The sequence below is a fragment of the Ahaetulla prasina genome, chromosome 11, assembly GCF_028640845.1.
Source record: "Ahaetulla prasina isolate Xishuangbanna chromosome 11, ASM2864084v1, whole genome shotgun sequence".
Taxonomy (NCBI): domain Eukaryota; kingdom Metazoa; phylum Chordata; class Lepidosauria; order Squamata; family Colubridae; genus Ahaetulla; species Ahaetulla prasina.
The window spans coordinates 660,653-671,707 of NC_080549.1; the positions used below are offsets into that span (position 1 = coordinate 660,653).

Genomic DNA, 11,055 nt, shown 5'->3' on the forward strand with positions numbered 1-11,055 from the left:
AGCCAGAGGCTGCCATTTCCAAGCCTGCTTTCACAGCCCCGAAGCCCCAGTCGGAACTACTACCATTTTTCTTGCTATTTTTACACAAGAAGCTCACGAAAACAGCCACGGAAAACGCAGGAAGGGGTTTAATGTGGCTCAAAAGAACCCCAGCCACCCCACAAGGTGGAAAGTGCCAGCCACTGCCATGCTCCCAGCCAGCAGCAAGTTGCCCAGCCTCGACCCTCAGCCTGTGATGCTGTCCCAGGTTCTAGAGCAGTTGGCTGGACTCTCCTCCAGAGAGGTCTGCTCCATGACCCTGTGCACAGACCTCTGCCCACAGGGACGTGCCCTGTCCATGTTAGCAGTGCTCCCCCTGAGCGAGCACCTCGGCACCCTCTGCCACCAGCTATTTGCAGGGCTCCACATTGTGTGAGTCGCCAGAGTTTCCATGACTTGCAAAAGTCCCTGCCGTCTTGTAAACATTAACTTGCGCACTTGGGTGCTCTTTCCAAGGGCCTCCGCCAACCCTTGCAAGGCGGCCCAGAGCAGAGTCAGAAGCACGGAGGGGTGGGGGCAAAGCTGCCCTGTGTTGGCTGGGCTGAAGGGCTGGAGCAGTTTCTTGAAAGCCAGGGCAACAAACCTTGGGCATTCCCTGCTGGGTTGACTTGCTGCTGCCGGGACTGGCGGGGTCTCTGCATGCTTAAGGGGCGTTCCGGCCACAGTGCCCGCTGCTCAGAGGCCACTCTGTCTGTAAGTCTTAATCCCAGGGCTCTGCTTTGACAAAGCCAGCCTCTAAGCACGCCTCCTTCAGGACTCCCAGATGCCCTCTCTGAATAGCCCTGGCTATTTGGGGGGATGTGCCAGGCATGGGAGGGGCTGAAGGGCCATTTAGGATGGTGGAAGTCTGGACATTCATTCCCACCCTTCCCCTGCCCCAGCCAAGGAGAATCAAGAGCTCCATGTCTCTCCCCAAGGACTGGCACTCCTGGAGATGCCCAGGCCAAACCCAAGCCCGTGCCCTGCCTTTCTCTGGGGCATCAAGGTGGGCAGTGGCGTTTTCCTGATTAAGTGGGCAGGGCAGGCTCAGGTGACCGTCAGCAAGAAACTTATCGCTTTGGTCCCTGGTACAGCTCAGCCTTTGTCCACAAAGAACGGGGGGAGGGGGGGAGTTTAGGAGCCACCCAAGCCCGGCCATGCCTAGAATTGTGTGGCCTAGGGGTGGGTCTGAGGGGGGGTGGAGTACTGTGACTCAAGTGGATTCCTAAGGAGGCAATGCCCAGGAGAGCGGGCACTGGAGGCTGGCAAGAGGCAATGAGCAGGGCAGGTGCAACCTGTCCCAACCCAGCACCGGAAGGGCTGGATTTGCTCTCTCCAGGCAAATCAAGTCCAGGCCCCTCCCCTGCTTTGCCCCCTCCCTACATTAATCTATCCCACTTTCGTTAGTGCAAGAAAGTCAGACAGTTCACAGAGCCTGACAACCAGGGGTGAAATGCTTCCGTTTTTTACCAGATCGCCTGATGTTTTGGAGTGGTTCGGAGAACCGGTAGCAAAAATCCCCAACCCCACATGTCCGGCTGAGCCACGCGATCATCAGAGGTTTTTTTTTTAACTTTTAAAAGCATTTTTTCTTTGGCCGAAAAAATGTTTTTAAAAGTAAAAAAAAAAGCCTCTGAAGATCACACAGCTCAGCTGGGATCGTCAGAGGCTTTTAAATGCATTTTTTCTACAACCTCTTCGGCCAAAGAGGTTGTAGAAAAAATGCTTTTAAAAGTAAAAAAAAAAAAAAGTGGCCACACCCACCTGGTCACATTACCCCACCACCAAGCCATGCCCACAGAACCGATAGTAACAAATTTTACATTTCACCACTGCTGACGACCAGCCGTTCTTAACCTTGGCAAATTTTAAGATGTGTGAATGTCAATGCCCAGAATCCCCCAGCAGCCACTGTGGTAGACATGGCTCCCTCCACCAAGCCTCGCCTGGGAATTCCTGCCGTTTTCAGAAATAATAATAATAATAATAATAATAATAATAATAATAATAATAATAATAATAATAATAATAATAATAATAATAATAATAACAGAGTTGGAAGGGACCTTGGAGGTCTTCTAGTCCAACCCCTTGCGCAGGCAGGAAACCCTACACCATTTCAGACAAATGGTTATCCAACATTTTCTTAAAAATTTCCAGTGTTGAGCATTCACAACTTCTGCAGGAAAATTGTTCCACTGATTAATTGTTCTAAACTGTCAGGAAATTTCTCCTTAGTTCTAAATTGCTTCTCTCCTTGATTAGTTTTCACCCATTGCTTCTTGTTCTACCCTCAGGTGCTTTGGAGAACAGCCCGACTCCCTCTTCTTTGTGGCAACCCTTGAGATATTGGAACACTGCTATCATGTCTCCCCTAGTCCTTCTTTTCATTAAACTAGACATACCCAGTTCCTGCAACCGTTCTTCATATGTTTTAGCCTCCAGTCCCCTAATCATCTTTGTTGTTCTTCTCTGCACTCTTTCTAGAATCTCCACATCTTTTTTACATCGTGGAGACCAAAACTGGATGCAATAATCCAAGTGTGGCCTTACCAAGGCCTTATAAAGTGGTATTAACACTTCTTGATTCTATCCCTCTGTTTATGCAGCCCAGAACTGTGTTGGCTTTTTTGGCAGCTGCTGCACATGGGTGGCTCATATCTAAATGGTTGTCCATTTCTTTAGGCTCAGCCCAAAACTGTAAAGGAGCCTAACTCTTCCTTCAAGCGACGACGTCTCCTTGCTGGCGCTTTGCTCTTCCTCAGAGGAACCCTGACACAGACGTCACTGAACCAGTCACTGAGGTTCTCCTCTTCCAGGAAGATCCTGACGCTGGAGGAATCGGTGAGTTTCTCTCCATCCGCTCTTCCACTGACTTTGCACCAGGGGTGAAAAGCTCCCGGTTTGGACTGGATTGCCCGATCCGGCAGCGATTGTGGCGGGTGGTTTGGAGAACCGGTAGCAAAAATCCCTGCCCCACCCCATGCCCAGCTGAGCCGCGTGATCATCAGAGGTTTTTTTTTAACTTTTAAAAGCATTTTTTCTTCGGCCAAAAAAATGCTTTTAAAAGTAAAAAAAAAAGTTGGCCGCACCCACCCAGTCACATTACGCCCCCCCACCAAGCCACACGCACAGAACCAGTAGTAATAAATTTTACATTTCACCACTGCTTTGCACACTCAGCCTGGATGTTGTAAACCACCCAGAGTCACCTTTGTTGAAGCTGGCAGTTTATAAACACCATCAATCAATCACTTTTTCCCACTCAATTATTGAGTCTGTCATCTGCACCTCTATAACTGTCTGGCTTGGTTCTGCAACTCAACAAGACTGACACAGACTTCAGAGGATAATTAGAACTGCAGAGAAAACAATGGCTACCAACCTGCCTTCCATTGAGGACCTGTATACTGCACCAGTCAAAAAGAGGGCTGTGAAAATATACAGATCCCTCACATCCTGGACATAAACTGTTTCAACTCCTACCCTCAAAACCATACTACAGAGCACTGCACACCAGAACAACTAGACACAAGAACAGTTTCTTCCTGAATGCCATCACTCTGCTGAACAAATAATTCAATACTGTCAAACTATTCACTAAGTCTGCACTATTAATCTTCTCATTGTTCCCACCACTCATCTCCTTCCACTTATGACAGTATGACTGTAAGTGTTACTTGTATCCTTACGATTTATATTGATATTGTTTCCTGATTGCTTATTTGTACCCTATGACTATCATTAAGTGTTGTAAGTGTTGTACCTTGATGAAGGTATCTTTTCTTTTATGTATACTGAGAGCATATGCACCAAGACAAATTCCTTGTGTGTCCAATCACACTTGGCCAATAAAAAATTCTATTCTATTCTATTCTATTCTATTCTATTCTATTCTATTCTATTCTATTCTATTCTATTCTATTCAAAGGACCAATGGCTCTAGCCCACCTGGGATGTTTCATTTTGGGGTCCTCTCATCCCCAGCCATCAAGCCTCCAGAAGACCAAGTTTGTCCCAAGCAGGATTGTTCTTTTAAAAGATCAGTTTCCCAAGTTTAAGGATCTGCTCTGGATGTCAGTGGTGCAAATAATCTGGTGCTTTCCACAATTCTCAGCTACTTCTTCTTCACCCGCTCCAACTAAGCTGAAATAGGTCTTGGGTCTATTTGGAAACGCCATCATTGCAATGTTTGCCAGCATTGTAAAAACTCTTTGTTTTATTTCTGCATTGCGTTCCTACTCTTGAGCCATTTACCAAATCCAGAATGGACCGGACCTCTTATGCCAAGGCTGCTAAATTCACTGGGTTACTTGGGTGAGAGAAGGGATCGGGCAGAAGATCGAGAATCGATTGTCTATGAGGTTATTACAAATTGTGCAGAAGTTTCCTTCTTCAGCCAAAAAACGTTTCTTTTACATACTTACAAACATTTGGTTTTCTATCATTTTATTGCAGTATAATTTACTTATTCCATGGATCGAAGCACTGGTGCTCCCTGAGCACTCAGATTTTTATCAGCCCTTTGCAAACTTTTACCAGAAGATGATTCAATGATTCTTAATTGTTCCAATGTTGGGAGTTTCTGCTGGCAGGTCAAATAAACTTTCTAGAGTTAAAAATTAACATGTTTCTTACAGTTTGTTCTTCAAAAAAAAATCTTCCTCTGAAAAGAGATCTGCATTTCCTGTGGACACCCAAACCTATTTCCTTCCCAGTTTCTGCATATCCCTTGAGCTTCTTTATTACTGGCTGGGGCTCTGGCCAGCCTTCCACCACCACCAGCAGGTTAAAGACGCTGCGCTCCTTGTTTGGTTTACAACCTTTTGTTTTTACTTTCCCAGCTTATGCTCCTGTCTGGGTCTCTGCATAGCCCACTTAGCATGGGGAGCTGAAGCCTGGTTGAGGGAAACACCCTCTCCCGCCCTGCTTCATCCATGCAAGGCTCTAATTGGGCTAGAGGTCAATGTGCCATGGAAACCGACCTTTCAAAACTCCCATTTTTTAAGGTCAGTCCTTTTTTTTTTATAGAGTTTCTTCATTGGAGGGAAGTCTGCTTCCGACACAGCTGGGCCCAGCCTCTTCCAAAGGCTTTCCGTCCCCTGCCTGGACTTGAACCCTAGGAGAGGTGGGGGAGGCAGGCCCTCCATGGATGGGGGTAGCTGGCCAGGCTGGTGGGGTGCAGCATCCTTCGCCCCCCTTGTTAGATCCAGCCCAAGTGCTGTCCTTGGGGCAGGAGCAGGAGCTGACTGGTGGGGGGGTCGAGTCTTCGTGGCAGCTTTGCTCATGTTGGCTCTGAGGCTGGATGGGGCAGTCCCCGGCCCACTCACAGAGGAAGTCTGGAAGGAGGGAAAGTGTGTGGGGGGGGGCTGCATGAGGGACCTGTGCCCAGAAAAGGAGGGTTCCTAGGAAAGCCCCCCAGGGAGGTTAGATCCCTCTGCCATTTGTGCCTTGCCTGCCCTTCCTTCTCCCTCTACTGAACGCAGGTCATTCAACTCACCCAGCGAAGTGCTGCTCCCAAAGGAGATTAAGAGGCTGGACACCTCGAGGGGCCCCGGCTCAATCCGGCAACCTAAGGCTGGCTCCAGGGCACGGGATCCCCCTGGGATTTCCACAGAGGGTCTCCAGGTGGGTGCTTGTTTCCTAGTCCACCACATGCTTTTCCAGGATGAAAATGCCAGGATCATCAGTGCTCCAGAAAGAGGATTTAAGATAATCTGGGAAGAGCAGCAAGAAAAAAAAAAGACCCTCAGAGACAGAAACTGACTGGTTTCTCCATCCTGCTGTGTGGCTTGGCTCACTGGCTTGGGCAACCTATTTCCCAACATCTTGGCAGAACCAGTGTAATTCTGCAACTTTTCAGAGGAGGAAAGAAGAGGGAAGACTGAAAGCGGTGAGACTGCAAAATGCCCAAGAGACCCTCAGCAGTTCCTTCTGGGGCTCGGCTGTCTTGACTGCAGTGCACAATCCAAAGAAGGCAGCCCAGGCCTGAAAAGGCCCTCTAAGCAGAGGTGGACTTCTCTGGAACAGCAGGGAGCAGTTCTGGACAGGGCTGGGTGTTTGCAGAATGATGGGCTTTGGAGGTCCTGCAGCTCCGGCACATGCTCACACGGGACACCCCCCCTAACCCACCATAACTGCCCAGCAGGCGAGGGCTGCCCCATGTAGCAGCTGTCCGATGCCCCATCTCTCCAAAGGCTCCAATTCCAGCAGCAGCAGCAGCAGCTCATGCAGGACATTCGCCAGCCAGCTGAAAAATAAAGAGCGTTTTTAATCAAAACCCACTAAATCTGGAACCTGGCCTCACCGGGGGGGATCCTGGTGTGCTGTTGCAAACCCAAGGCTCGCTGAACTGCTGGGGGCTGGTTGGTTATTTATTTTGAACTGGTAGCCAGGGAAGAAGCCCTAGGATCCCTTCCTGGGGCAGAAGGGCAGCTTAGCTCTGTGTTGCCCAGCTCTTCTGGAAGAACAGAGGGGCCCTGGAGAACCTTCCCCCCCAGCCCAGTAGGGGCCCAACATTTGGAGACAATCCAGGGCCTCGGATATGTGTGTATGTGTTTGTGCTGCGATTGGGACTCCTGCCTTTGTGTGGTCTGGTATCTGCCGTGTCGGGGCAGGGCAGATTGCACGAAGAGGGCGCTTCATAAATGGAATAAAGATAATACCAAGCAGCAAAGGTCACCATGATGCTCATCAACCTGCTGCGCAACTCCTGCTGTTGGCGCCATTCTCCGGCCGTCTGCATCCCCCGGACCCTCCGTAGGAGAGCTGGCACTGTGGGAAGAAAAGCCGCCCAGGCTCAGCACCCTCCTGAGCCCCACGGAGGCACTGCCACTGCCCAGGTACCCTCTGGCAGAGAGGAATGCTCTGCCCAAGTGGGACCCAGGGAGCACCTGGTGCACAGCCGCCCGTCTGGCCCTCCACCTTACAAGCAGCTGAGGTGGGCCAGCTGCAACTCAGGCCTGGCGTTGCCGCCTCCTGGTGTCTTTCTTTGGTGGAAAACTCCAGAGCGTCTCTCTTCCCACTGCTCTGAAAGGATCGAGGGGCAGATCTCCTTCCAGGGGAGTTCTTTAGACACAGGCAGGGCTGTTCCTTTCCCAGCCTGAAACAGGCTCTCATCCCAAAATGGTGTTTGGAACAAGCACTTGTTCTCTTAGCTAATCGGAGAAGCTGCCTGATTAGAAGTCTGATAATGGAGGATACGGCTGGTGGGGGTGGGGGTGGGGGTCAGAGAGCAGAGTCCTAGGTTTTATCATGGTTTGTCAAATAAAACATCATAGGTTAGGTTGACATCACCTATTGATAAACAAACAATGGATGAATATATAAATAAACGCAGTTTACCTGCCTGGAGTGCTTTGTAAAAGAGCACAGGACTTCCCAAGAAAACTAAGGTGAGCGGCACAAAGCTAGACGCGTAACACACAGTTTCCAGGATCCATGCCAATCCGTGGTGTGAGCTGCAGCTGGGATAAAAGGAGCGGCAGTGCTAATTAAAAACCAAACAACCGAAGGCCAACTTTTGCTTGCTCAGGCTCCTTGTCCTTTCAGGCCCCTGAATATTGGCCCAGGAAGTGACAGGAGGGGCAATAGGAAGGAGGTCCCCGCAAGGTTTTAGGGAGCAGCAGAAGCAAGAGATGAGCAAGACACTCCAGATGTCGGCCGCTGGCTGGCAGTCCAGAGGTGCCAGCAGGGTACAGCTGCTGTGCCAGCACCTGGCATTCAGCTACCGGGCGTGCAAGAGGTCAGATCCTGGGGAGCAGGTCCTTCTGCATCCCGCTTTCCGAACCACAGGCCCTCTGGTCTTGGGCAGCACCAGCCCATTGCCCCCTTACTCACTGGACCCTTCTGCTCAACCGGGGTGAAATGTAAAATTTATTACTACCGGTTCTGTGGGCGTGGCTTGGTGGGGGGGGTAATGTGACTGGGTGGACATGGCCAACTTTTTTTTTTTTTTACTTTTAAAAGCTTTTTTCTACAACCTCTTCGGCTTTTAAAGGGTTCTGACGATCCCAGCTGAGCCGCGAGATCATCAGAGGCTTTTTTTTACTTTTAAAAGCATTTTTTCAGCCGAAGAAAAAATGCTTTTAAAAGTAAAAAAAAACCTCTGATGATCGCACAGCTCAGCTGGGCATGGGCTACTGGATCGGGCAATCCGGTCTGAACCGGGAGCATTTCACCCCTGTGCTCAGCCCATTTGGGGTTGAAACTTCCTGGTCACTTTCCCTTCCCAGGTGCCATTTCTGAAAAGGCTCATTCAGGGGGTGGAAAGTGGGATCTTACTCCATGTCCTGTGGCTTCATCAGGAGCAAAAGTCCAAGGAGGCCCTGGATGGCTGGGAGCCCCCAGCAGAGGAGGCAGTACGGAGTCAAGGACCTGGTCAGGAAGAGGAAGACAGAATCACCCTGCTGGTCAACTGGGAGGCCCTCATCAGCTTCCGCCTCAGGTGGGGGGGAGGGGTGGCAGCAAACAGGGGTTCAGAGGGGGGCTCCCTGCAAGTGGGGAAGTGCAGACACATACAAACACAACCAAAGCATTGTGCAAGGACAGCAAGAGAGCCCGAGTGGCACCAGAGCACACCTGAGCCCTTCCAGGTGACTGGGGGGTGGAGAGACTGCTGTCAGCTTCAAGACCCCCATCAGAACATCTCCTCCCCGCCCCCTCTAAATCTGCTGCAGAGCTCCAACTGGGACCCAGCATCAGGGCTCCCCTTCATACCTGTGGCTGGTGGGTTTCTGGAGCAGCAAGGCGGCTTCCAGAGAGTAGCAGAAGAGAGCCCAGAAGTGGGAAGAGAACCCAAATTGCACCCAAACCTGGAGGAAGAGAAGTCAATGTTAGGGGGGAGGAAGAGAGGAGGAGCGCAGGGGGGGCTGGCAGAGGGGGGAGTGGCCATGTCTGCTCCTTTGGGGCATGCAGCAAATGAGGGCACCAAATTGCCCTCTGTTCTTCTTAGGTTAGGACACTGCCAGTTTCCAGAAGGCCACGAGGAGGCTGACCTTCTGGCCTTTAAATGGGGGAGGGGTGGGGTCAATGTTGGAGGGAGACCCCTTGGGAGCAGAAGGTCCCAAGGAAGAGAGCAGAAGTGGGGAGGGGGTCAGATTGCTTTGGCTCTTCTGTTGAATGATTTGATTTCAGCATCCCAACAGGCCTTTCAGGTGCTGGACCAGGTGGGGGGGGCATTGAGGGGGGGCTCAAGCACCCTTAATGGAGGCTGAAGCACCAGCCAGGCTGCTCCTGTCAGCACCACGTACCACGATCAGGCGGCAGAGGGGAGGCACCGACCCCAAAGGAGCAGCCAGCCAGAGCAGAGAACGGGCCAGGATCCCTGCAAGGGGGGGAGAGACAGTTGCCATCCTGGCCAGGCCGGAATTGTTGTGGGGAGGGGGGAACTGGGGAGTAGGTAGGGGGTAATTACTCCCCCCCCCTTCAGAAGCCATGTTTGGCCCCTGTCTGTACTGAGGTTATGTTAAAAAAATAAATAAGCAAAGCTGGGACAGAAATGTAAAACTGATTTCATTTAGATGTAATTACAATTAAATAAACATGGTTAAAATAATTATTCCATCCTTATGCAATAATTTTCTCTCAAAGTTTCAGCTGAAGAGCAAGTTGGGAACGCGGGAGGGTCGTGGCTCGTTTGCAGCGGGCCTCGGGGAATGCGGAGTCTCTCTGGGCACACTGCCTTCTCCCCCACCCACCCTGCAAGCGGCCCCCCAGCCCGCCCCAGAAGCCCCCATAATGGGGGGGGGCCCAGCAGAGCCGGGAAGGCGGCTGGAGTCATGCCCTGCTGGTCCCTTTGCTCCTGCCCTTCCCGGCGGGGCAGGAGGTGCTGAGCGGGAGGGCGCGGGCCGCCCCGGCTGCTGCCCTTCTCTCACCCGCCGTGCCCAGGAAGCTGCCTAGGAGCGCGGCTGTCCGGAGCGCCTTGCCCGGAGCCCAGCCCCCTCCGGCGGAGACCCGGCAAGAGCCGCTGCAGCGGTGGCGCGGCCGCCTGCAGAGCGCGGCCAGCAGCGCGGCGGCCAGCAGTCCCAGCGCGGCGCTGCCGAGGGCCAGCCCGGGCCAGGGCGGCAGCTGCCGGGAGAGGCGCACCAGCCCCGCCGCCGCAGCCGGAGAGCCGGGCGGGGCGCAGCACAAGCCCAGCGCTCGCGGGGAGGCCATGGGGGAGGTGCCCGGCTGGCCGGCCGGCACTTCCCCACTCTGGGGGCGCTGCAGCCCCGGAACCGCCTGGGTCGGGCTGAGCTGCTGAACCGCCACAGGGGTCCGGAGCGGAAACATCTGCACATGGTCAGGCAGCCTCTTTTGAAGGGACCTCCGCCCGCGCAAGCCCTGCCTGGCTGAGAACGATGGGAGTTGTAGTCACGTGGGGGGCCGATTTAAGGCAGTGAGCCCCGCTGGATGGGCGGAAGTGGCTTGGCAGGATCCAGCCGCTGCCGGCGTCGGCTGGGGAGCTGGAGTCGCGCTCTCTGCTCCGGGCTTCGGCTGCTCCCAGAGTAGCTAATTATTGCTGGGATAATTAAATTTAATGCAGTAATTTGTTATCTAAATGTCTCTAATCGATGCAATTAAAAAGGCAAAGAAATGGGTTTCGGTGTGACTAAGGCACGAGGGGTCCCGCGCTCGAACTCGGAGGCTTCGGGGAAGCGGCTCCGGAGGGCCGCCGGGAGCAGCCCAGTTGCGGACCGCCCTGGGCCCTTTTCGAGGCCCAGCGAGGCCCCCTTGGGCGGAGGGCTCCTTGGCCGGCACAGGTGACCTTGTGCCAAGGATAAGGAGGTCAGGTGGTGTGTGAGGTGGTTGTGGCTGGTGCCTGATGCTCCCTGGTTGCGTCGGAGAAGGCCAGGGAGGTTCCCCCGGGAAGGGCGGGCGGGTGGGGGTGGGGGCATCAGTCCTGGTTCAACTTCTAGACTAGGCAGGTAGAGGAGCCCCCCCCCCGCTTAATTTGGAGATCGGCATCTCCAGCTCCCCAACCCTCATGATGAAAGCCAGAAGGGGAGGGGGGGCTCTGTTCTCCCACCCACAATGCTTAAAAAAGGGAAATCCTTC

The 11,055-nt window shown here is 52.8% G+C and overlaps 2 protein-coding genes across 13 annotated transcripts in view; one reads left to right on the plus strand and one right to left on the minus strand.

Annotated features, from left to right (window-relative positions):
- ZMYM3 (zinc finger MYM-type containing 3) overlaps positions 1-4,999 on the plus strand; it is a 36,705-nt gene extending 31,706 nt beyond the window's left edge. For 8 of the 12 annotated variants that reach the window (XM_058154652.1, XM_058154654.1, XM_058154650.1 and 5 more), the window contains one exon: positions 2,704-3,887. The gene's annotated coding sequence lies outside the window, so the exon portion shown is untranslated. Of the gene's footprint in view, positions 1-2,703; positions 3,888-4,862 lie in introns of those variants that run through there. The other 4 variants (XR_009151864.1, XR_009151863.1, XR_009151865.1 and 1 more) reach the window with 4 other exon arrangements.
- A 21-nt stretch (positions 5,000-5,020) lies between these two features.
- LOC131183904 (G-protein coupled receptor 143-like) lies at positions 5,021-10,507 on the minus strand. Its single transcript, XM_058154666.1, has 9 exons — positions 9,894-10,507; positions 9,270-9,343; positions 8,737-8,831; positions 8,302-8,394; positions 7,363-7,484; positions 6,684-6,792; positions 6,151-6,268; positions 5,519-5,735; positions 5,021-5,357 (listed from the first exon to the last, which is right to left on the minus strand). The coding sequence occupies exons 1-9, from the start codon at positions 10,288-10,290 to the stop codon at positions 5,044-5,046; spliced, it is 1,539 nt and encodes a 512-aa protein (XP_058010649.1). The 5' UTR covers positions 10,291-10,507; the 3' UTR covers positions 5,021-5,043.
- Between the last annotated feature and the right edge of the window lie 548 nt (positions 10,508-11,055).

Coding starts and splice junctions, on each gene's coding strand:
- LOC131183904 (XM_058154666.1), bottom strand. CDS start 10,290: ATGTTTCCGCTCCGGACCCCTGTGGCGGTTCAGCAGCTCAGCCCGACC. Junction 6,269..6,683: donor ATGGTGACCTTTGCTGCTTG/GTATTATCTTTA, acceptor TTTATTTTTCAG/CTGGCTGGCGAATGTCCTGC. Junction 5,736..6,150: donor TCGCCTGCTGGGCAGTTATG/GTGGGTTAGGGG, acceptor TGCTCTTCCCAG/ATTATCTTAAATCCTCTTTC.